This window comes from Protomyctophum bolini (genome assembly GCF_963924005.1).
Source record: "Protomyctophum bolini genome assembly, chromosome: 7".
Taxonomy (NCBI): domain Eukaryota; kingdom Metazoa; phylum Chordata; class Actinopteri; order Myctophiformes; family Myctophidae; genus Protomyctophum; species Protomyctophum bolini.
In genome coordinates, this window is record NC_137868.1 from 48947882 (window position 1) to 48973060 (window position 25179).

At 44.5% G+C, this 25179-nt stretch overlaps 1 protein-coding gene across 1 annotated transcript in view; it reads left to right on the forward strand.

Moving 5' to 3' along the window:
• LOC308318779 (uncharacterized protein) overlaps positions 1-24739 on the forward strand; it is a gene marked incomplete at its 5' end in the record, with an annotated part of 473522 nt that extends 448783 nt beyond the window's left edge. The window contains 3 exons of the mRNA XM_080768408.1: positions 9157-9361; positions 9484-9594; positions 24358-24739. Coding sequence (XP_080624534.1) covers positions 9157-9361; positions 9484-9490 — 212 coding nt within the window. The 3' untranslated portion in view covers positions 9491-9594; positions 24358-24739. The remainder of the gene's footprint in view (positions 1-9156; positions 9362-9483; positions 9595-24357) is intronic.
• Positions 24740-25179: the final 440 nt, after the last annotated feature.

A 25179-nucleotide genomic window follows, 5' to 3' on the forward strand; every position in this document is an offset into this window, starting at 1 on the left:
CCTTCCACACGACATTTACTAAGCAATTACCCTGTTTTAATCACCCTGTTTTAATCACCCATTGTCTCGTCCATCTCGCCCTCTTGCATGTTGGTTGCTTCTCTGCAGGGCGATTCTGGACCTGGAACGCATCTGTGTTTTATACTTTATACTTTTATCTGCTAAAAAAAAATTGTCGTGCAAATGTGGAGGTGTGTGCAAATCTTTAAATAATATATTCTTTCACAGCTAACATTTTTCAATCAAATCTTTGCTTCTGGGGGGTCCCTGGAACAACATATTTTGATATGGCTGTCTGGCGGCCAAATTCATATAATTCTGTGGGTCCTTGACATGAAATAATTGAGTTTGAGAACCACTGATGTAGGAACAGGGTTTTCAGAAAGCTGTCATGATTTACAACAGTGGTTCCCAAGTTTTCATGCCAGGGACCCCCAAAGGGACCCCCCAGGGACCCCCCAGGGACCCCCCAGGGACCCCCAAATTGACATGCATTAGTCTACGGACCGCCATTTAATGGCATTTCTACCTACATTTATATTGTAAAATCAATGTTAATTTTTACTTTTTTTCTGTTTGGTTCCATTTGTACACTCTCAGAGTTACAGACCCAGAAGGGTCCATTTGGTTAGAAAACAGCCCGGTCACGTGGTTGATGTAGCCTACTTGCAAGTTGGGACAAAGAAATACACACAGCTAGCAAATGTTTTTTATTAATTAAACTGATATAACAACATAACGTGGCTAATAATTGTTTATTTGGAATGTACTTTGGCTTGTAATTTAGGTGAATATAACGCGACTCACTTGTATAAGTAATTTACCGCGGACATGCCGCATTTACTGCAATACATTGGCTTTAGTAATGCGGTTAGCTTATAATATTAGCAAATGTAAGCTAACGGCTGGAGGAATGGGGGTCTGTTACTACGGACAATCCGGTGTATCATTACACTTAAACATTAATACAATTATGTCATGTTCACATGCCTAGTCAAGCAGTCTGTACATGGCGTGGGGTCACATAATATTAATTACATCGATAACACACGAGAAAAGACGAGTGATCTTTGCAGGGTGGAAGAAGGAAAAAAAGAAGCAGCAACGCGACACTCTTCCATGCAGGCTATGTTGCAATATAGCACTAACCGGGCAAAATATGTATTATTAGTTTTATACATTTTAGGAGTGAAAACATGTGTTTAGAAATGACAACATCTCAGCAGTTCAGACAATGTCCCATTGTTAACAACACTTAACACACGACACAGACAGCTAGCTAACTAGGCTAGGCTAGCTAGCTTCTCGCTCCATTGAAACCGAGCATTCAATAATAACATCCCTCTGCCCTCATCATGGATAATAATGATTGTATTCATATTATCTTATCAAAATAGTTGTGCGGTTTTCCTATGGAGATTATAGATGTTGGCTATGTGTGGACCAGTGATGCACTCTAGGGGTGAGAAAGGGCATCACAACAACGTCATTTACTGTAGATGTGCGCATGCACGAAGACCCGTGGTTCTATTATATTCTATTTGTGTCGCTGTGAGCCTCGACGGTCTGTCGGTATGTATATAGATGTGTCTGTAAATGTTGTTATTGTGTTATTATGATCCTTATTGTACTCATTATATAGTGTGTTTTAGTTGCTTGTATGTTCTGCGGTTGAAGTTGTGTTTTGTGTATTTCTTTCTATTGCAGTAAAATTACCTGCTGCTATTACACTGCTGCTGCTAGTGCTGCTGCTATTACACTGCTGCTGCTAGTGCTGCTGCTATTACACTGCTACTACTACTTTGCTACTACAAAGAAGCTAACAAACCAACGCTAGTAGAGGATCACGCGTCGTGCGGACTGGCCTAGTCTATAACAAAGTTTTAGATTAGTGTATGTGTGTACGTGTATGAGTGTGTAATGTGTGTTTTACTATTTTCTATATAAACAACAAAATCCATCTTCAGTGTGGTTTGAGTGTTATTGTAAAGTTGAGTAATTGCACAGTAAGGTCGGGTTCCAGCGAGCCTTTTCAGAGGGAAATCACTTAGTCAAATTTCTAGATCGAGTGATATCTGAACAGTAATTTTACGCTACCAGTAATTCTACGTGGCTAGTAATATTACAATCTATAACCCTGTGATCAAGTGATCACAGCGAAGTAAGTGAGGGTATTTAGCACTTGGCCAGTCCGTGCTCGTGAAACCGAGCGTGAATAGCCATTGTTATACCAGTGGGATAGCCACTCTAACAGTGAGGGGGGAGAAGGACAGCTCGTCGCGGGGCTCCTGTGTAGCTTGTGGAGAGGAAGGACATTCGACGCAGTTGTATCGATGCAAAACATTTCGTAAGGCCAGTGCTCCTGACAGAAGCGCTTATGCAAAGAGGGTGAAGGCATGTCTAAAGTGTCTGCATCCCCATGAGGGGACGTGTTGGAGGAACTTTCTGTGCAGAAACGACGAGTGCAAAAAGGGGGATGATCCTTCGGATCACCACTTCCTTTTGTGCTTGAAACCACGGCCCGTCAAATACACTATTTCCAGTGACGATGTGAGTGATGGTGCAAGAGGGGGGCCCAGAGTGGATCAGGACAGAGAGCCACGGAGCTCGGCTGCACAGCAGGAGAGTGTCTCCGAGAAGATCAGCTCACTGGAGAAACAGTTGGCTGAACTCAGGCAGGCTCACACGCATCAGGTGAAGACAACTGTCTGTGTGGGGACGAGGGGGCCAAAAGTACACCCGGTCCTCATGATGTTAATCAACGTCGAAACCATGAGAGGAGACGGGATCGGAACGTTGATTGATTTAGCGTCCGATACCAACTATATAACCCACCAGGCTGCAGAGAGGCTGGGGTTATATGGGGAACCTGTCACACTAACTGTACATGGTGTGGCTGGGATGAAGACTACAGTGAAAACGAGGAAGTACACTGTGGAGTTGAATGTGGCAACAAGAAAAGGGTCTCGGCCAGTTCACAAGATGGACTGCTATGGACTAGATGAGATTGCCAGGATCGGTTATGCAGTGGATGTGAAGCGTCTGGAGAAGCTCTTTCCGCGAGCTGGAGATCTCAAGCGGCCACATAAAGTGGAACTGCTCATCAGTGCCAGGGAGGGTCGCCTCGCTCCTCAGCGTTGGAGGAGGCGTGGTGATTTAGTCCTGTGGGACGGCCCTTTGGGGAGAACGGTTACAGGCGTGCATCCTGACCTGACTGAGGACGTGGAGGTGACAGCACAGGTGGCTACACATTGTGCTCTGTCTATGAGAGCGGAGGCTGTGCGGGTGGAAAGACCTGTTAGCTGTCCAAAGCAGAGCTGTGGAGAAGGCTCGAGCTGTGGGGAAGGCTCGACTGCTTGTTTGCCACAGTTCAGCAGCATGATGGAGGAGAAGAGCGTTATAACGGACGGCTCGTACGTGGATCACCTGCTGCTTTCCCACAATGTCCCCGAGAGACTGAATGACATTTTGGTGGGGGTCAAGACCATTCTGGCCACTGGGGAGTTTCACCTGAGGCCTTGGGTGCAGTCTGGCCAAAGTGGGAGGCAGGGAGTCGGCGAGAGCAAGCGAAAGGCTGGTTCTGGCCAAAGTGGGAGGCAGGGAGTCGGCAAGAGCAAGCGAGAGACTGTCTTATTGCCAAACCAAATGCTCACCGTGGACGAAGTGGAAAGAGAGACACCAGACCCTCCTACTCGTCGTGAGCTACTGAGTCAGGTGGCTGGGTTGAATGACCCTCTTGGTTTTGCAACACCTCTCAAGCTGAAGGGTGTTGTTCTGGTGAGGAGAGCGTTTCAAGAAGCTGGAACGTTGAAGAAAGGAAACCTGGGGTAAGCCTCTTTCCGACGAGCTTCGAGTGAGAGCGATTGGTCTTTTTAAAGAGTGCGCTCGGTTGAGCTCTGTCAGGTTTCCCAGGTCCATTACTCCACCTGGCTGGGTGGGTAAGCCCTGGGGAATCACCTTCTCTGACGGAAGTTCAGAGTCGTATGGAGCAGTGCTTTACTTGCGCTGGGAGACAGCACCAGTGGAGGAGTGGCCAAGGAAGTCAGCTGCGGAGGTGGCTGCTGGGTCAAGGGAGGCTGTTGGAGCACTGCAAAGGAAGGCGTTTACTGCTGTCACTACTAGGGCTCAGGCTAAGCGCCAGGGTCCTACGTCAGGTAGTGATGGTGGCTCTGACTCGTCTCCAGGCGGTGATGGGAGGTCTTCGCCGATCAACGACGGTGGTACACCAGCTGCTGCTGATGTGGAGTCTGGGTCGGACTTGGATGAAGAACCTGCGGTGGCGTCTATTGACTGGACGAAGAAGCTGTGGGGGTCAGCTCTCATTGACCATGTGGACTTGAAGCGTAGTAGCACGCTAACCAAGCTCTGCGGGGCGGTGGGCTACTGGCGCCGACTAATAAAGAATTTGATTGATCGTGTGGCCAGACAAAGAGAGCAGGAGGTTGTACTCTCAGTCAAAGAGCGCGAAGCGGCGTTCCTTGACTTATGTCTTGCAGCCCAGGCAGGAGCGTCTTTTGCCACGACGACTCTCAATCGTCTGGTAGTGAGCGATGATAAGGAGACAGGCCTGTTGCTGTGTCATGGTCGCGTTCAGGCTGTGAGTGGAAGAAGAGATGGGGTTCCATTAATTCCCTACGGAGAACACGTCGGTTATCTTCTGGGTGAAGAGGCTCATCGTGCGAATCACGAGGGGATTGCTGGGACGCTCCTTCGAATGAGGAAGAGAGCCTGGGTGGTGCAGGGGTCGAGAGTCGCTCGCAAAGTATGTGACTCGTGCCTGCTTTGCCGTAAGAGGAGGGCTAAGTTGGGCTCTCAAGTGATGGGCAATCTCCCTACGGAACGAACAACACCAGCGGCTCCTTTCGAGTTCACAACCCTGGATTTGTTCGGCCCCTACATGATCAGAGATCTGGTGAAGAGACGGACAAAGAAGAAGGTCTGGGGTGTCGTTTTCAGCTGCATGGCCTCACGCGCTATTCACGCAGACCTGATTGAAGATCTATCTACTGAGGGATTTCTGAAAACGCAGCTCTGAGGGGTCACCCTCGGAAGCTTTGGTCTGACATGGGGACTAATTTTGTGGGGGCTAGACCAGCCTTAGAAGCTCTCTATAGTTTCCTGGCAGAGGTCGACAAGGATGATGTCCAGAGGAAAGCGGCAGTGGCTTGAACTGACTGGGTTTGGGTGTTTAGCCCAGCAGATTCGCCACATCGGAACGGAGCGGCAGAAGCAGCTGTCCGAGTTCTGAAGAAAGCCATGAGCAGCGTTGGGAAGGACGAAGATTTGACTTCCCTGGAGTTTCAAACGCTTCTTTACCTCGCTGCTAATCTATCTAATGAGAGGCCCATCGGCGCCAGAGCTCAGGTCCAGGAGGAGTCGGTGGATGTCATAACTCCCAACTCTCTGCTGTTGGGGCGGGTGAGACCTGAGGGGGATGTCTTGGGGTTTGATTTCCCCTCGTATCCTTTCAGTCGACTTCGGGCGGTCCAGATCCAGGTGGACAAGTTTTGGAGGCGGTGGAGTCAGCTGGCGGGGCCTCAACTGTTCGTGCGGCAGAAGTGGCATGTTCCAGTCCGGAACGTTGCTGTCGGCGACCTGGTGTGGATGGCGGATCAAAACGCTCTTCGTGGACGGTTCCGGTTGGGTCGAGTCGAGGAGGTGTTTCCGGATGGCCAGGGCGTCGTGCGGGATGTCGTGGTGCGGACGTGTCCGTGTCAACCAATCAGCTGGTCGCAGTTGCGGAAAGATGGAGCGTCGGGCCCATCAACCTTGCTCCGGAGAGATGTGAGGCGGCTGGTGGTCCTAATTCCCGTGGAGGACCAACAACAAAGTCCTCACTGAGAAATACCCAAACAAAAGACTATTTGACTTTGTGTGTGTGTTTCATTTCAGTGAGTGGGTGTTTCTCTGTGAGGTGGCTGAGAGTGGGTATATCTGCTCTCAGTTAAGAAGTTAGGTCGTCGTACTGAACTCCTTTAGTTAGTTTATACTTACTGATGATTGCATGTTGGATAACATTTGTTTATTTATCTATTTTCTCTTTTTGTGGGTGAACTGTTTAAGACTTGCTTATTTTTTACGTGTGCCAAATTAAGTAAATATTCGGAAGTAGGGTTGTGTGACCTACTTCGTTCGGGTCACTCGTAGGTCAAGTGGGAGGTGTGCGGTTTTCCTATGGAGATTATAGATGTTGGCTATGTGTGGACCAGTGATGCACTCTAGGGGTGAGAAAGGGCATCACAACAACGTCATTTACTGTAGATGTGCGCATGCACGAAGACCCGTGGTTCTATTATATTCTATTTGTGTCGCTGTGAGCCTCGACGGTCTGTCGGTATGTATATAGATGTGCCTGTAAATGTTGTTATTGTGTTATTATGATCCTTATTGTACTCATTATATAGTGTGTTTTAGTTGCTTGTATGTTCTGCGGTTGAAGTTGTGTTTTGTGTATTTCTTTCTATTGCAGTAAAATTACCTGCTGCTATTACACTGCTGCTGCTAGTGCTGCTGCTATTACACTGCTGCTGCTAGTGCTGCTGCTATTACACTGCTACTACTACTTTGCTATTACAAAGAAGCTAACAAACCAACGCTAGTAGAGGATCACGCATCGTGCGGACTGGCCTAGTCTATAACAAAGTTTTAGATTAGTGTATGTGTGTACGTGTATGAGTGTGTAATGTGTGTTTTACTATTTTCTATATAAACAACAAAATCCATCTTTAGTGTGGTTTGAGTGTTATTGTAAAGTTGAGTAATTGCACAGTAAGGTCGGGTTCCAGCGAGCCTTTTCAGAGGGAAATCACTTAGTCAAATTTCTAGATCGAGTGATATCTGAATAATAGTAAACAAATTCCAAGTTAATTAACCAGCCAAACATATATGATTTAATTCGTTGGAAATGGGATGCAGCCGGCTTGAACGTCTCCAGCTGGACATCTCCGCAGGGACGAGTGGGGGAGAGAGTGGCCAATCAAATCGCACCAAAAACACGGTCCCTCTGACCGTTCAGCGACTGAGTAGTAGTGATTTTTTTTCAGACTGGCTAGTGTTAAAGCCCGTTTACAGGTGTTGCCGACCAAGTTCAACTTGGCAACCTGGTACCCATCAGCACACGACCCACACTGCATCCTACATCCAGTACCACATGACAAAGAAACAGTCGCACACATCTTAAATGGTTGCAGCCACTATAAAGGACTGTACATTGCCAGACATGACCGTCTGGTGGACCTGGTCTCAGACAAGATCAGAGGAGTACAGGACAGGACAACAAGAATGTATAAACACAGCACTGTAAAAATAGACTGGTTTGATCACAATGACACGCATGTCAATTCACTACAAAATATTCCAAATACCCCAGATATTGTGTTCATCAATGAAATTAGAAAAACTGTCACTATATTTGAAATAGGCTGCCCATTTGATTTGTATATGGACACTTGTTTTACATCCAAACTTATATCAGCTTCTGGTGGAACGTATTATGGCCTTGGGATATAACTGTCAACCTACATGTATTGTCCTTGTATTTGGAAGTCTGGGCCATGTCCATAAACTTGTGCTCAGGGGTTTGCAATAGGCTTTGCGGTAAGCACCACCCCCCTCTCGCCCCGCCCTCGTTACTGTTGCTAAGCCGGACACTCTTCCGTCTTCTCCACTGCGGCCCATGTTATCTCGCTCCTTTTCCTCTGAGTATTATAAGTATAATAATTAACAACAATATCCACATTATAATAACGCCATTGTGATACATTACTGTTGGGCGTCCTGCACCAGTGACTCATAGGTGCCCTGATCGTTTGGGGAATTTTATTTGATTCCTTTTCCTGTGGGTGCGCATTTATGCACGTGTCGGTGTTTACGTTATGGAGGTGGAGGAGGCTGCGGTCACTTTACAGCTGAAAGATGTGCCAAACAAACTAATCGATGATTTTCTGCAGAACAGCGCGAAAATATCGCAGAAATCTCACCAACAAGGCCTGCAATATGCAGTGGAGCAATATGTGCATGACATAAAGGTGTCTTCAAACAAGATTGAAACAAAAGTGTATCACTCCCAACGAAAGAGAGAGAAACCCCATATTTTAAAGGCGCAGTGAAATGAAAAATAAGTTTTTCACACTTTTAGACCATATCCGTGGTCATCATATGGGCATACCTAACAATGGATGCCAAAACAATGGGAAAATTCTCATTTCTGTGTGTTTTTATATCAAAGGTCCATAAAAACGATTGTATTATTTATTTATTAAAACGAAAACGTGCTGCGTGATGACGTGTAGAGGTACACATCGATAAAAGCCAATAAAAATGAAGCTCACATGTTTAATTCCCCATGTCTGCGCATCCATGCAACACAGCTGCTTCTGATTACAGATTTCTCCGTTTTTATTTCCATTCAAGATAACATTCAGACAGTGTATTACTCGGTTTCAACTTAATCATCACGCTAAAATATGTTTCTGAAAACATTATAGGGTAGAAATAAGCCACATAACAGTAAACTGGTTGTGCTGGGCGACCGTCTGATTTATAAACAAACAACACCACGCTGTTGCGCATAGCATTAGCCACCGTCCCTAGCTACCGTCCCATCGCCTGAAGGGATGCGACACTCTGATTGGTTCAGAAACTTCAGACCGGTGTTTCATGTGGAAACACCATTTTCATGTTGTTCACCAGTTCCGTTTCACTGCGCCTTTAACAGTATCACTGGACAGGAGTGTTCATGTATTGCAGGGTAAGTATTTTTAATCAAATATGTGGTTATATTAACATGCAAATTAATCTAATACAGATTGATTCAGGATGCCAAAGTACTAAATTGTTAGTCTCATGATTTGTACCTTTTCATATTTGAATCAGCATGTTTCTATATCTGCAAATGAAACAAATAAAACATTGAAATGATTCTGGATGCCAAAATAACATCAACACACCGCAGTAATATTGCAACAGTTGACTTTTCATTTGTACCTTTACAATGTCATAATCAGGTGAATCCTATTCTAGTATATACCTAAGTCAACACACTGAAGCCTATATGCCTCAGTCTCTAACATATAGGCCCAGTGAAGAAACATGCAATGTTAAAGTTCAAACACAGGTAATCACAGGTATATTTAAAACAAATCTTCTCTCATTCAGGGCAGAGGGTTACTGTTCTCACATTGTGGGTTTGTTTCGATACCTGGATCTGCAGCGTCCTCAGAATGAGCTGGTTTGTTCGACAGCAGTGGCACAAGCCGAGGGGAAAGAAGTTGGAGGCACAGCCGGTCACAAAGGTGGTGGTGGCAAAGGCTAAACTGAAGCGCAAGAGGAGGCCCGTTTTCTCCTCTTACACTTGCAACAGGTAATAAAACACACATCAACTTGAAATATCCTGGTAAATTTGGTTATAGTTTAAATCGTAAAGCAGTACACCTGATTCAGCTTTTTCTACTGCAAGTAAACTGTCCGGAGTGTCTGAGGAAGCCTATGAAGCGATGAAGAAGATGGACACCACACCAGTCAGTCCAGAAAACCCCTATATTGTTACCTCTTGGAAAGGAAATGTTGCCCACCGGCTGTGGCCTGGGTTACCAGGTAAATGGTTTAAATGCCCTTTGGGAATATATAGCATAGGGATTTATTTTACATAATACTTCCAACAAAGAAACAAATGCACTGTATAGGACAGTAAGAAACTAAGAATGCAAATGGTCAGTCATTCCCATATTCAGAATAAATACCCAGATCTATAGTATTTGTTGAAGTATTAGTTATATTTATTGTTAATTTGACATTCACATGATCTCAACATACCCCACAAAATAATACACGTACTCCTCAGTGACTGACCTTCTAACTGAGCGGACGTTTGTTGAGTCACAACCACAGACAGACAGTTAGCTTCTTCAAGAGACTACTACTTAAGAGTACTTCTTCAAGTTCGACACTAGTATCAACGTACAACGTCACCTGAGGCAATGGAGATGGTATGTTAACATTTAATAATATATGTACTGTAAACTTGTAATAATGTAATTTTTTTAGAGAATGGGTAGTTTAGACAGACGGTCGGTTTGTTTAGGTTTAGGCCCTGATTTGAAATAGTTAATTGTGTAGCATTGTTTTCTTTCGATGTCGTTTGTTTAGGATTGATTATTTTGAGTTAGTAAGTTTGCACTTGCACTGTATTTTTCGGCCATTTGAAATGTATACTTGATAATGAAATTTAGAAAACCGTCCGTTTCTAAATGCATACAATTACACAGTGAATTGTAATAATGGGACATGGGAGTCGTTTTTAAATTGTACTGCGGACCGAACAATTAACAAGTTGCTCTACTCTGATATTGTACACATTTAGCCAACTGGACCGGTTCAAATATAAGGTACCCAAATGTTGTTTGCTGACTCTCATATAGCCTAGTTGCAATGGTTTCAACCGGGGTTGTAGGCCTACCAGCCAGTGCGGCCACTATTTGTTACCGTTAGATTCTCATCATCAGATAGTAGGCTATGACTATGTCCAATTCAACGACCCCCAGATTAATATGCATTTGGCTATGTCGTGTCGCTACGAATACGATACAGACACCCACGCGAAAATATTGTCGGGTAGATCCCAGATTTCCCATATTTGTGTTAAAATGTTTTTCTCAAGATTTGTTGAAAATGGCAGATCCACATGCTCACAAAATGCCTCGCATGATTCGTGACACATTGTGAGCTTGTAAGTACATCGGCTGTTTTTAATAAGCTGATGTTAACTTAAAAGAACTGATTTCTTTTATACTATATCGTGCTGGAGCAGTGGGGACCGTTCAGAGTTACAAACGGACAAATTAACACTGTCTGATGATGTTTACTGTGTAAGAACTAACCGTCTGCATAATCTTTTTATACATCTTCAACCACTTGAGTTTGGTTCAGGGGCAACAGTTCCAGCAGAGATGTTCCAGACTTCCCTTTGCCTGGCAGCATTAATAGCCACTTGATCCATTCCTGGGGGTTCCCAAGGCGTTCCAATTTAAGGCCATCCAGGGGATATATGGATCCAAGCACCCATGAGATGACCAGAGGAAGCGACTCTGTACTGGATGCATGCCATGAAGCTCTTCCACGTTAAGGAGCAGTGGCTCCTTGCTAAGTGTCATTTATATATTTTTCAAATCAATTGTTGAAAAATAAATAATAATAATATATAGATATATATCTACTATTTTTGAAACTTTTGAATCCTCAATTAAATTTCACGTCACTCTCTCTAGGTCGTCCTCAGACGAGCCCTCCATCGTCGCCTCCAGTCATCCCGGTTCTCCATACATCCGGCCAGCTCGTTGGTGCTTTGCGCTCGTGCATCTTTCTTGAGTATATCCACATATGTTAGTATGGGCGTCCTCGTGACCGGTGCCCATGTGTTGGTTCCCACAGCACCAGTCTGCTGGCTGGGAGCTCTTGGTGCCTCTGGCAGTGTCCTGCATGCGAGTCACAATAGTATCTAAAATAACAGATCTGCAAGTGCGTTTCGAGCTTGTAGATCTGCTATTTTTGAAACTTTTGAATCCTCAATTAAATTATCGATTCAATATTTCTTGCACTTCAATGTATGAAGGAAATTAGCTTAACCCATTCTGACCGGGCACCCATTTTGGTGTTAGCATCATGTTATGCTTTAGCTATTGAAAAATAGCAGATCTACAAGCTCATATCGCGCCACCGAGTGGCGCGATACGAGCTTGTAGGTCTGCTATTTTTGAAAAATTCGAAGAACGACTGACATTTTTTGAATCTGATCTCAGGTCAGAATGGGTTAATCAGACCAGTGTGTGTCCCAGTGGAAACCTCGTATGAATCTGATCTCAGGTCAGAATGGGTTAACTAACAAATGTCTCCCACAGGATGCTGCAGCTGCCAGCTTCAACTGGACTTCGGCTCTGATTCAGGACCCCAACAACCCCCAGGCAATCAGGATGGTTCTGAAAAGGGCTTCGACCGAGCACCTTCAAGTACCGGTATGTACATGGTGGAAAACTAGTACACTAGATTCTAGTTTCTCACTTTACTTGAGTGTGTCCATTTTTCAATAGCTTAATACTTCTGCTCCGCTGCACAGCCAGATATTGTACTTTTTTACTCCACTACAATTATTTGAACATTTTAGTGACTGCTTTGTAGATATGTATTATTAAAAATAAAAATGCATTAACCCTATTCTATACTTTGTATATTCAAACAATAGCCGATCTACAATCTCACAGTGAGTGTGAGCTTACTGCCTATTTTGGGAAGTCTACATAACTACATAATTTTGTCCATAAGAAAATTCAAAGGACTTGTACTTACATTTATTTAAGGAAATTATCTCAAGTTACAATTGTCTACATTTCCTCACACAGGACCTGGACCTAGACAACTGGACCTGGAAATGCATCGATGACCCCAAGAATTCCAGGGTGGTACTGAAGGGGGTGCTGAAGGGAGAAGCACCCAAAGAGCCACAGGTGAGTTGGTTTCCGTGTTTAACAGACGACTCAGACACGGAAACTGACTCCCCTGTAGCTCCTCCCCCTAGGAAAGCCTGGGTATCGAGGCTACCCCCTAGGAAACTCACCACCACCACCAGGAAGAGGGACACCGTGCCCGTGGCCAAGACGGAAGGAACCGGATCTTCTTCTTTGTTCAAGTATGTATTCATCTTGGTCACTTGTTCTCATGGTTTTGTGTTTATACATTTATTTTTCTTGACCACAAATGTTGAAGAATGTTGTTTAGACATATAGATTCATTGTTTACCTGGAATCCTAGTTTCTATGAGGCATACATTGCTCTCTCTGCACTCTTGATGTGACTAGTATTTACCTTGTTTATTTACTGGAGTTCATGCTTAATCTCCTTATTCCCATCTCACTCTTTTTGCAGGAGTATGCGGCACGTCCTCCAGCAGAAGATCATGCAAAGTACGGCTGCCAATGTTAGGCCCAAATTGAACGTGTGCGAGGGAAGGAGAGGGAAACTATGCCATGGTGAATGCGGCCAAGGAGTAGCCTCAGCCTGCCAAGGTCAAAGGCCACCACCAGCCAAACACCACTTTATGGTAAGTGCACCTTTACTACAGATACAGATCTGTACAATAGAGAAATTAGACTAAGCTCACATTCAACAAACCTTTAACTATTTAAGCCCTATGTTGTTGACTGGAGTTGGCTGTACTTTCCCCTCTCCTTTTTCCCCCTCTGCGAACTCTTAGCCAAAATTGGCGAATCTACAAGTTCCCAATGCGACTTTAGAATTTTTATTTTTGCCGAATCCTTGACCTATTTTGTTTATGAATTGAATGTGCTTATGCTGCAAACAGAGGCATGGGGGGGGGGGGGGGGGGGAAAGGAGTTTGTAATTGTGAAAAAGTTAAATTGAAGTGATTAACCATAGATATGAACAATATCACTGTTAAGTGTACACACATTATGGTACTATGTGTGTACACTTGTAGCGATCGGCTATCGCACGCACGCACACACACTCACTCACACCACCGCAATTATTCATGTCCATGTCAAGTACACACCCAGACGAGCGTCAGCGCAGCGACACGCCCCCGACGCCTGCACGTTCCCTTACGCTCTATAGAGCCAATATGGCGCGGCCCTGTAAAAGAGAGTAGCCTGGAGAGGAAGGAGACTGGAGAGGAGCAATCGGTACGCGAGTTTACACAGTCCGCGCGGTGCGTTTCCTAAGTTAAACTGAAGCTACAAGGGATCCACGGGGAGAGGAGGAATCGACTGAGAAGTCAAACCTTGGGACATCTCTCTCTGCCCGTGTCTTGGCGTTCAGCAGACAGCAACGGAGCTGCCGTTCTCCCTCACTGACTGGTACCCCCCCCCCCGCTGTCACGCGCGCCCACACACACACACACACACACACACACACACACACACACACACACACACACACACTGTGACTGAGTTAATCACCCCGGTACAGGCCGCGGGATTTCTTTTGTTTGTTTATTTTGGGTGGAATAACATTTTATGTATTGAACAACAGTGGAAGTGATGTGAATATTGTGGACGCTATACTGTGGTACAAAGGGACTGGACTGGATCTTGGGTGGGGGCTGGAAACATTAATACAAACCAAACAAACTGAGTTGTACTGTGTCTGTGTGAATTACTGAATTCTGTTACATTAAGTGGAGGTCATTTTTCGGGGAACCTATCCCTGGTTATGGTTTACAGGTTCATGTGAATATGTATATATATTTATTCTTGTTTAACCATTGTAAGGCTGGCTTCAAATAATAAGCAGTTGTCCCCAGAGTGGTCCAACTGTGTTAGGCATTTGCCTAACTGGCACCCCAAAAAGCATAACATCAAGCCAAGCCGTTACATAAAAAGTGGCACCCCAGATATTTAAAAAGGACCTCAACATCAGCTGTTTCAGTTTCACACAAAAACGAAAATCAGGGGAACAAACAAATGAAACTGCTCCAACTCAGTGGGAAATAACTTTATTGATTCAAACAAACAATTCAAATGCAACATGGCTACTATGGATGGAAACATAGTGGACATTTCAGAAATTGTGGCTCCAGATGCAATGAGTACAAGAATGCAAAATCAACCAGTGACAAATGCACAAATTCTGTCTGATGCACTAATCAATCAACCGGCTGGAAATTCACCTGGATGGAGAGCAATAAATCAGAGCAATCAGCCGGATCCACAATCCGGTGCAAGGAGTGACGCACAGAGTCATTACAATTTGATTGACATGGATCTTTGTGACAATCTGGTGACAGGCCAGATCCAACCCTTGAGGCCGACCTCTTGCACAGGGCTGGCAGCCACATTGGAGGATGTGGTGGCTGCTGTGGAAGGAATGCGTGTTGCCCATCACCACCTAGAAACCATGGTAAAAATCAATGTCAAACAACTGGTGAAACAACAAGAGCATAATACTGATATATTGAGAGAGGTCAAGGATGCAATGTTAGAAATGGGTCATCAACAGATCACGAAAATACAGAATGAAATGAGAGCAATGAATAACACCATTTTGCACACAATAACCACCACAGTGGAACAAGGTCAAAGCAAAATGCATAGGGAAATGACCGATAACCGTGATTACCTCCGAACACAGTTCACTTCAACCATGAACTGGAAAATGAAACACCACCATGCGGAACTGCTGAGGGATGTTAGCACTGCGCTGGCCTCTATTGAGCAAAATTTGGACAACACTTACTCATCATTAGCCACATGCTTGAAAAATATTGACACAGTGAACACAGAAGTGTTAGCCATAAAACAACATTCCTTGAACACTACTGCAATACTGGGAACCACACCACAAACCAGCTCTCCCGTCATAGCTACTACTGACACATCTGGTCAGTTTCACCACAGGCGGCAGGCCACGCTACAAGTTGGAGGAGCCTCAGCCCTCCCGGACAGTTTACAGGGTGAACTAAGAGGAGGATTTATGGGCAGATCCCCTATTAAAATCCAATTCCCCACGTTTGGACAGCGTGAGGACCCCCCAGACCCCTTGCTTTACTTGGAAAAGTGCAGGGACTTTCTCGCCATTAATCCACTGTCGGATGATGAACTCATTGCCACCCTCAGGAATGTGTTGCATGGAACTGCCAGAGACTGGTGGGATGTGGTTCGCCAGGAGACTAACACCTGGGCAGATTTTGAAGCAAAATTTGTGGCTGCATTCCTCTCTGAGGATTATGAGGACGAGTTGGCTGAGAGAGTTCGAACCAGCGTTCAGGGTGAAGATGAAAGCATTAGAGATTTTGCCTACAGGTACAGGTCTCTCTGCAGACGTTGGAAGCCTGAAATCAGTGAGGCGGACATAATCAAACTCACACTGAAGAGTTTGAACCCAAAACTTACAAGCCAGCTGCGAAGCAGTGGAGTGAACACTGTGGATGGCTTGGTTCGACTTGGACAACAACTGGAAAAAGACATGGAAAATCAACGTGTTTATGAGCAACGCGTACAGACAGCAAAACCACAAACACGACAGGATAATTCTGTGAAATCCACACCTCCTGTGAATCCATCATCTTCCTCTAAGACTCAAGATCCATTCTGCTGGCGTTGCAAAGGCGCACATGCCCCTGCTACATGTCCCTATGCAGATGATGGAAAGAAAGGTAAGGGAAATGCTAATTCTGTGACATCTGCGCAGGTATTTTCCCCAAAACTTTCTGCATCACCACTCCAGCAAACCTCAAAGGAGCCACCACTCCAATTGAAGGTGCCCGTGACGCTGGGTGCTTGGAAAGGCACAGCGATTGTGGACACAGGGTCCTCCTTCACACTGCTGAATCAGGACCTGTGGACATCAATTAGGGACACAGGAAAAGGCAAAATGACATCTTGGACTAAGGGTCCCATATACTTGGCCGATGGAGAGCCAAAAACCCCAGTGGGTCAGAGTGAAGTTAATTACATCTTACATGGCAAACCATGGACTCAAACCACTGCTGTGCTTCACTCTGATGCCTTGGCAATTCCGTGTGTGCTGGGTCTGGATTTCCTCTGCCAAAGTGGCTTGCAAATTTATGTCACTGACAATGCATACTGGTTCAAAAGCGATGACAAAGAACAATTTAATTTCCTCCTGGACCCTTCAGATGCACATCAACCTACCCGGTACTGTGACTACTTCGCTGCTGTTCCACCCTCTCACCTGTCTCTTACAACGGGGGGAGGAGATCTTGAAGTGTTCAGCACGGCAGTGCAGGATGCGCACCTGGAACAGACTGGAAAAATGCAACTACTTTCACAACTTCAAGATAACGCAGACGTCTGCACCACACAAGTGGGTCGTACGGAACTGCTACAGCACAAGATCTTGGTCAGCTCAAACGTCTCACTAAGACAAAAACCATACCGAGTATCACCTCCCAAACTCCAGACCATGAAGAAGCTCATTGACAAAATGTTGGCCGATGATGTCATTGAACCATCTTCATCTGCCTGGGCTGCACCTGTTGTTCTCATTCCGAAGAAGACTGGTGATTCCAGATTCTGTGTCGACTACAGGAAATTGAACGCCATTACACTGGATGATGCTTATCCTCTGCCAACAATACAGGAAATTTTGGACTCTCTGTGTGGAGCCAAAATCTTCACGACACTCGATCTCAACGCTGGATACTGGCAGGTACATATGGATCCTGAAAGTAAGGAGAAGACAGCGTTCGTCTGTGGATTGGGACTATATCAGTTCAAAGTCATGCCTTTTGGACTAAAAAATGCCCCAGCCACGTTCCAGCGGCTAATGGAGTTAGCCCTGGGTGAACTCAAAGGGAGGATCTGTTTTGTATACCTCGATGACATCATCATTTACTCACAAGAACCCCAACAACACTTCCAAGACATTCAGGCCCTACTCCAAAAACTCAGACAAGCAAAACTTACCGTCAACATGGGCAAGAGTTACTTCTTCCGCACCTCCCTCAAGTTTCTTGGGCACATGGTCTCTGCGGATGGCGTTCAGGTTGATCCTGAGAAGACCAAGGCTGTGGATGAATATCCTGTGCCTACCAACCTAAAGACTCTTCAAAGGTTCATAGGCATGGCTGGCTGGTATCACAGGTTCGTACCCAATTTCTCTGGGATTGCAGAGCCCTTGAATGCCCTGAAAAGGAAGGATGTCAAGTTTAAGTGGACTACCGAGTGCCAAACAGCCTTTGAAATCCTCAAGCATCGTCTGGTAACCATTCCTGTGCTTGGCCATCCGAATTTCAACCTACCATTTGTGGTCTATACGGATGCCAGCGAGGTCGGACTTGGAGCCGTGCTGGTCCAACAGACAGGCTTGGGCTCAGAGGAGGTGTTAGCATTTGCTAGCAGAAGCTTGAACAAAGCAGAGCGAAATTACTCCACCACCGAACTTGAATGCCTGGCTGTCGTGTGGTCATTAGAAAAGTGGAGGTACTACCTTGAAGGGAGATTCTTCACAGTGGTAACTGACCACTCTTCGCTTGTCTGGGTCTTCAAAACCCAAAAACCCAACACCAGATTGATCCGATGGGCCCTGCGTCTTCAGGAGTTCAACTTTACTGTGGAATACAGAAAAGGCAAATATAACACCGTTCCTGATGCACTGTCGAGAGCCCCAGGTGAGAACCACAACTTCTCCCAACCAATCTGTGCTACTATGCTGGCTACCAAGCCACCAAAACCCCTGAAAGATCTTCCGATCTCCGATGAGGTCATATGGAAGGCCCAGCAGACTGAGCCTCTTGTCCAGGAGCTCTATCAGTCCATCCTGGACAAGGGAGAAGTTGTTGTGAATGATACCACCAAATTCACCATTGTGGAGGACATGGTGTACAGAGTGCTCGAGAAACCCCACCAAACAATCTACCAACTGTACATACCTGAGCCTCACCGTCAACAACTCATTCAGAGGTTTCATGATGATCCCCTAGCTGGCCATCTGGGAAGATACAAAACCTACAGACGACTGCAATCATTGGTGTACTGGCCAAGGATGAGTCTGGAGGTTACCAATTATGTCAAATGTTGTCAAGTGTGTCAAGCCTACAAGCCGGAAAGTAGGAATGTGGCAGGAAAGCTTCAACAGACCATCGTTCACCATCCGTGGGAAATGGTTGGAGTAGACCTGATGGGACCTTTTCCGAGAAGTGCCAAGTTGAACCTGTACCTGTTGGTGTTTGTCGACTACTACTCGCGCTGGGTTGAACTCTTTGCCTTGAAGAAAGCTACAGCAGAGGCGGTATCAAAAGTACTCACCCAGGACATCCTGACACGTTGGGGGGTACCCAACTATATTCTTTCAGACCGAGGCCCACAGTTTGTCTCCCACCTCTTCGACGAAACCTGCAAAACCTGGAATTTGAAGCACAAAATGACCACCGCATACCATCCACAGACAAATATGACAGAAAGAATAAATCGGAATCTCAAAACCATGATAGCATCTTTTGTAGGCACCAACCACAAAAACTGGGACAATCACTTACCTGAATTCAGATTTGCCCTCAATTCTGCCATCAATGAGTCAACTGGAGTAACCCCAGCCGAGCTGAATTTGAGCAGACCTCTACGAGGACCTCTGGAGGCCATGCTGCAGCCAAGGGAAGTCACACCGGATTCCCTGTCGTACCCGAAGATCACTCAGCTGAGTGAGCTGCAAGATTTTGTGGAGGGAAACTTACACAAGGCACGGGTTCGACAGAAGAGAAATTGGAAGGAACTGGAGTTCAAGGAAAAGGACCGAGTATGGCTGCGGGCTCACCCTCTGTCCAAGGCGGAGAAGTTTTTCGCTGCCAAACTTGCTCCAAAGTGGCTGGGTCCCTACCGAATTCTCACCCAGGTTGGACCAGTGAATTATGAGGTGGTATTGGAGGATTCGGGGGAGGACAGGAAAATTGTGCATGTCTCTCGTTTAAAGCCCTGCTATCCTACAGCGGATGAGATTGAAAAACAAGACGTGAGGCGGATCTTGGATATCTTCGAAGAAGAGAGCGAGGATGAAGATTTTCCAGGATTTAGCTGAAGTTAGCGCCTCCTCTTGCTCAGCTTTTTACACGGGGGGAGGAATGTAGCGATCGGCTATCGCACGCACGCACACACACTCACACCACCGCAATTATTCATGTCCATGTCAAGTACAAACCCAGACGAGCGTCAGCGCAGCGACACGCCCCCGACGCCTGCACGTTCCCTTACGCTCTATAGAGCCAAGATGGCGCGGCCCTGTAAAAGAGAGTAGACTGGAGAGGAGCAATCGGTACGCGAGTTTACACAGTCAGCGCGGTGCGTTTCCTAAGTTAAACTGAAGCTACAAGGGATCCACGGGGAGAGGAGGAATCGACTGAGAAGTCAAACCTTGGGACATCTCTCTCTGCCCGTGTCTTGGCGTTCAGCAGACAGCAACGGAGCTGCCGTTCTCCCTCACTGACTGGTACCCCCCCCCCGCTCTCACGCGCACACACGCGCGCCCACACACACACACACACTCACACTCACACTCACACTCACACACACACACACACACACACACACACACTGTGACTGAGTTAATCACCCCGGTACAGGCCGCGGGATTTCTTTTGTTTGTTTATTTTGGGTGGAATAACATTTCATGTATTGAACAACAGTGGAAGTGATGTGAATATTGTGGACGCTATACTGTGGTACAAAGGGACTGGACTGGATCTTGGGTGGGGGCTGGAAACATTAATACAAACCAAACAAACTGAGTTGTACTGTGTCTGTGTGAATTACTGAATTCTGTTACATTGAGTGGAGGTCATTTTTCGGGGAACCTATCCCTGGTTATGGTTTACAGGTTCATGTGAATATGTATATATATTTATTCTTGTTTAACCATTGTAAGGCTGGCTTCAAATAATAAGCAGTTGTCCCCAGAGTGGTCCAACTGTGTTAGGCATTTGCCTAACTGGCACCCCAAAAAGCATAACATCAAGCCAAGCCGTTACACACTAACCTCCAATTAAAACGATTACGTTTATTTAGTTTAATTTATGAAGGAAATCGGCTTGAGTTACAAATCACTGCATTTTCTCCAACAGATTGATTTCGTCCACTTCGCCAACAGCAGGGAGTCCAAGGTCATCAAACCCATGGGCACAGCTCCAAACAGCCGCAAGAGGAAGGTGAGTTGGCAAAACGTTCATATAGTAAGTTGCTAGTTACACAAATTATGTATTCCAACAATGTGTAAATCAGAAAATGTTCTCAAAATTTAAATTGCGAAATATTATTGTGGCCAAGACTTCTTAGGGTCTTAGTATAAAGAGAGTGCTCTGTGGGCAGAATAGCAGCTCTTGAGGGTCGGACTGAGTCGTAGCGGTGTTAGTATAGTAGTATCACCAATGTCAATCTTAATCTGCCTTGTGGCCGACCTAGGCGTCTTATTTATGTCTTTACGTCTTATTTATCTCGTTGCCTCCCATTGTCGTGACAACAATTATCCTTATTTACAGTAATTTTATTTCATTAAGGAGGGAGCTTACCGACGTATAAACAGTGTGATGGCCATATCAGATATCACATGATGAGTATTATAGTTGTGTAACTATCAAGTCTTATGTACAATATGTACATATTGGTATGCTCCCTCCTTGATGAAATTAAATATTGAGTTGTAGTTGAATAAAGTAATAATTATTTTTGAACATTTTGTGACTTTTTATATTGTTTGAATATGTATCTTTAGGTATGGTGAGACATAACTTACCCTATGCTTTATTCCTGTGGTTTTAATTGGCAAGGTATTGTAGTTGAGAAAGGCTGGACAATGGACATGATACTAACACTAACACATGTTTCCTCACAGGGACCTGCACAGGGACCATCGTCTGCCTGCATCAGTGCCAAGAGACCCTACCAACGACCCTACCAACGAATCGCCGCTCTCCAGCATCATTGGAATTGATGGACGTTTTACTCGTGCACTCATTTTTTGAATATTTCTTTTAATTTATTTGTAATTTTAATTTATTTGTTCTTATCGGACGACAGACACCACTACGAGATGGGTCCTAGTATTATTTATTTATTTTACAGTAATGCTTTTTTTTTTATGTCAGTGTTGTTCATTATGTTGTTTATGTCAGTACACATGAATGTGTTCTTATCGGACGACAGACACCACTACAAGATGGGTCCTAGTATTATTTATTTATTTTACAGCAATGCTTTAATCTTTTGTTTGTCATTTTCACATGAATGTGTTCTTATCGGACGACAGACACCACTACAAGATGGGTCCTAGTATTATTTATTTATTTTACAGCAATGCTTTAATCTTTTGTTTGTCATTTTCACATGAATGTGTTCTTATCGGACGACAGACACCACTACGAGATGGGTCCTAGTATTATTTATTTATTTTACAGCAATGCTTTAATCTTTTGTTTGTCATTTTCACATGAATGTGTTCTTATCGGACGAGACACCACTATGAGATGGGTCCTAATATTATTTATTTATTTTACAGCAATGCTTTAATCTTTTGTTTGTCATTTTCACATGAATGTGTTCTTATCGGACGAGACACCACTATGAGATGGGTCCTAATATTATTTAAGGCTTTAATCTTTTGTGTAATAAATAATGCATTTTATATGATGTTCATATATAAAGCTTCATCTCTTTATTTTCTTCTCTTTGGTTTTACTGTGAAATATTGGTTTTACTGTGAAATATTGGTTTTACTGTGAAATATAATATAATATGTAAATGTAAGTTGCTCTTTCCAGTAACTGAAGATTGGCCATATCAAGTGTAGAAAAATGTCTACACTGTTAGAACTAAACAACTGTTAACCGTACTGCCTTCATTTTTCCATATGTATACATATACATATTCAGACATTCTTATCCAGAGATTTACAAGTGTTTATTGAACTAGTCCAGTGCCTTTTCATGTAAAGGACCCTCTATTAATTCAGCCATGCCCATGGACGCCCATCTTCTCCCAGAAGTAAAGCTGTTTAAAATGTCCCCTTAAACAATATTCAGATATAATGAAATGTGCAGGCATATTTGATTTGGGGTGTCATGTGTGAAGTGTGAACGTGTGCCGAATTTTGAGTGGCAGCAATCTTGTTTCGCACAAATTTTCAAGATAAAAAACAAAGATCCTAACATTCTCTGAAAAAGCACTTTGGGGATTTTCAAGTGGGCCCTGATTCCCCCTAAACATGGTTGAGAACTACTACAAAGTTTGTAATTTAGGGCTTTGAGAGGGAGTGTTTTTCTACGATGTTCCATCATGTGGTATTTTAATGTAGCTACTGTATAGACGGTGTGTGTAGTGTGGGAGGGGGCATTATGATAACTTGAAGAGTAATGAAGCATACCGGTCACACAAAACACAGCACAACTGCACTACCTTCCATTGGTCTGTAGATGGCAGTAGTTGACAGGTATAAAATAATCATAGCAAAGTAGTAAGAACCACATGCCCAGACCTCAACCATGGTGCCCTGCTAACCTTTCAGTATCATTGGTTGAAAGTTGGAGAGAATACTCACAACATACCAAATCTCATTTATGTTGTGCAAGCGGATGTTGGGAATTCTGCCAGAGACCATTTTAAACTTTTTTATTTTTGAAATAGCCCTTTCAACATGAATTCGGTGGTGAGCAATGGTCTTTGTTTTGCTGACATCACATGATGGCATCTGACGGTTAGAACGGACAAATGGAGGGATGTTTAATTTCAGCCCCACATCCTCCATCTCTTGGTCTATTAGGAAACCCTTATCTGCCATAAGCCCATCACCCTGCTTAAGGTAGCCATTCAAAATCAGTTCTCTCAGGAGAGGTATGATTCCACACTGCTTAACTATCTCCTTGTCTGATATAGAACCTGTAAATAGGGTGGAACAAAACATAATAGAGCCTCTTGGGTCAACAATAATCAATGATTAGAGTGTGTTGGTAGATTTGTAATTAGAAAATGTTTCACTCTGTAGCTTCAAAGAGCTTGGTTGCTGAATTCTAATCTCTGTGCAGTCCAGGATTGCAAATGTTGTAGGGAATTCAGACCGGTACTTGGGTGGCATTTTCTGTGTTAATATATCTCTGTGGGGCCACATAGGAAGTCGCCCAAGTGTGGTGAACATAAAATCAATCCATGAGTTGAACAAAATGCTTAGACTTTGATGACTAATGTTAAACTTGAAAGCAAGCTCTTTGTTATCAAAATTTTGACGTAACTTCATCAGAACCAGAAGGAGCTGCTGACGCAAAGGCATGAGTGTTATTTGCTGGTCAACTTTTCTGTAAATCAGGGGTGCCATTTGTGGCAGAGCATTTGCACTGTTAGGAATGCTGAATATGGTGCACAGGCCATTAAACTGCTCATAGGTAAACCCTGTATTATAGCCTACTGGAAGAAATTTGGAATGGTACTGAACTGAATTCTTTCTGGGGTCATTTCATTTCGATTGCTGAGAGCTCTTTCTAAATGCTCAATTCGTTTGAGCAGTTCAGCCTTCTCACTGTCCGCTTCCCGACTCCTGGGTTGGTGGGGTTGGTCTTCGACCTGCGTGTGGTGTTCTACAGCTGCATAGCATTCTTCTTGAGCCTTCTCAATGTCCTCTTCCTGTCTCTGGTGATGGTGGGGTTGGTCTTCGACCTCCATGTGGTGTTCCACAGCGGCATGGCATTGCTCCTCGACAAGGGATTCTTCATTGACTTGGTCCTGGGCATGGCATTCTAGAAACAAGTTACATCTTTATTAAAACAACAATGTAAATATTTGAATACTATATATAGTTTGTATTTAATTCATCATGTTCTGTGGTTGTAATTGTATTTTTTTTTTAATTTTCCAGCTACCATTCTTGGAGAAAACACAGCCTCCTGCACCATCTTGCAGTGCAACATCAATCTGTGGCGAAACAAACCTTCCAATGCCGATGGCCAGTGATGTCTACATACCAGAGCACACTACCAGCTTCAGTTTGGAAGATGCTCGCCAAATACAGAACAACACAAAGGAGCAAGCGTCATATCCACAGTGGCATCGACAGAGGGAGGGCAGAATCACAGCCTCTAAATTTGGAATGGTGCTTAAACGTAAAAAAAATTACAGATAAATTTGTACAGGATATATATTATACCAAGCCATTCAAATCGAATGCAACAAATTATGGATCAAACAATGAGGCTTTAGCCAAGAAAAAGTACATCGATACATTTCCTGAAAGGCACCTGCACAGTAGCCTCGGAAACCCAGACGTTTTATTTCCTGGAAGAAAGAAAAGTCTGGGTCCCAGTCCACTTCCAACCGGCATACGGGTGGGAGTGAACCTAGAGTGCAGATGGGCGTCGCTCCAACTGGGGTGACGTCAGTCTTCTACCTGGTGTGCTTCTGCATATCTTCCGACGGGAAGCTAAGCTGATGCTACTGCAGTACTGAGGCCGTTCGTTTTTAACAGTAGTAGCCTAGTCATTTTTTTGGAGAACGATAACTACAAGTCTACAACTATCGAGGACAACTATTTGGAGACATGGCTGAACCCACCACTCCATCAAAATCCATCACGAACTTGTGCAGACTCTGCGGAGATAAATACAGCGATAAAAGAAACAAACACAATTTATTTATTAAGAATGTCAAGCAGGACTACACAGTTGTATTAGAAGAACTCACG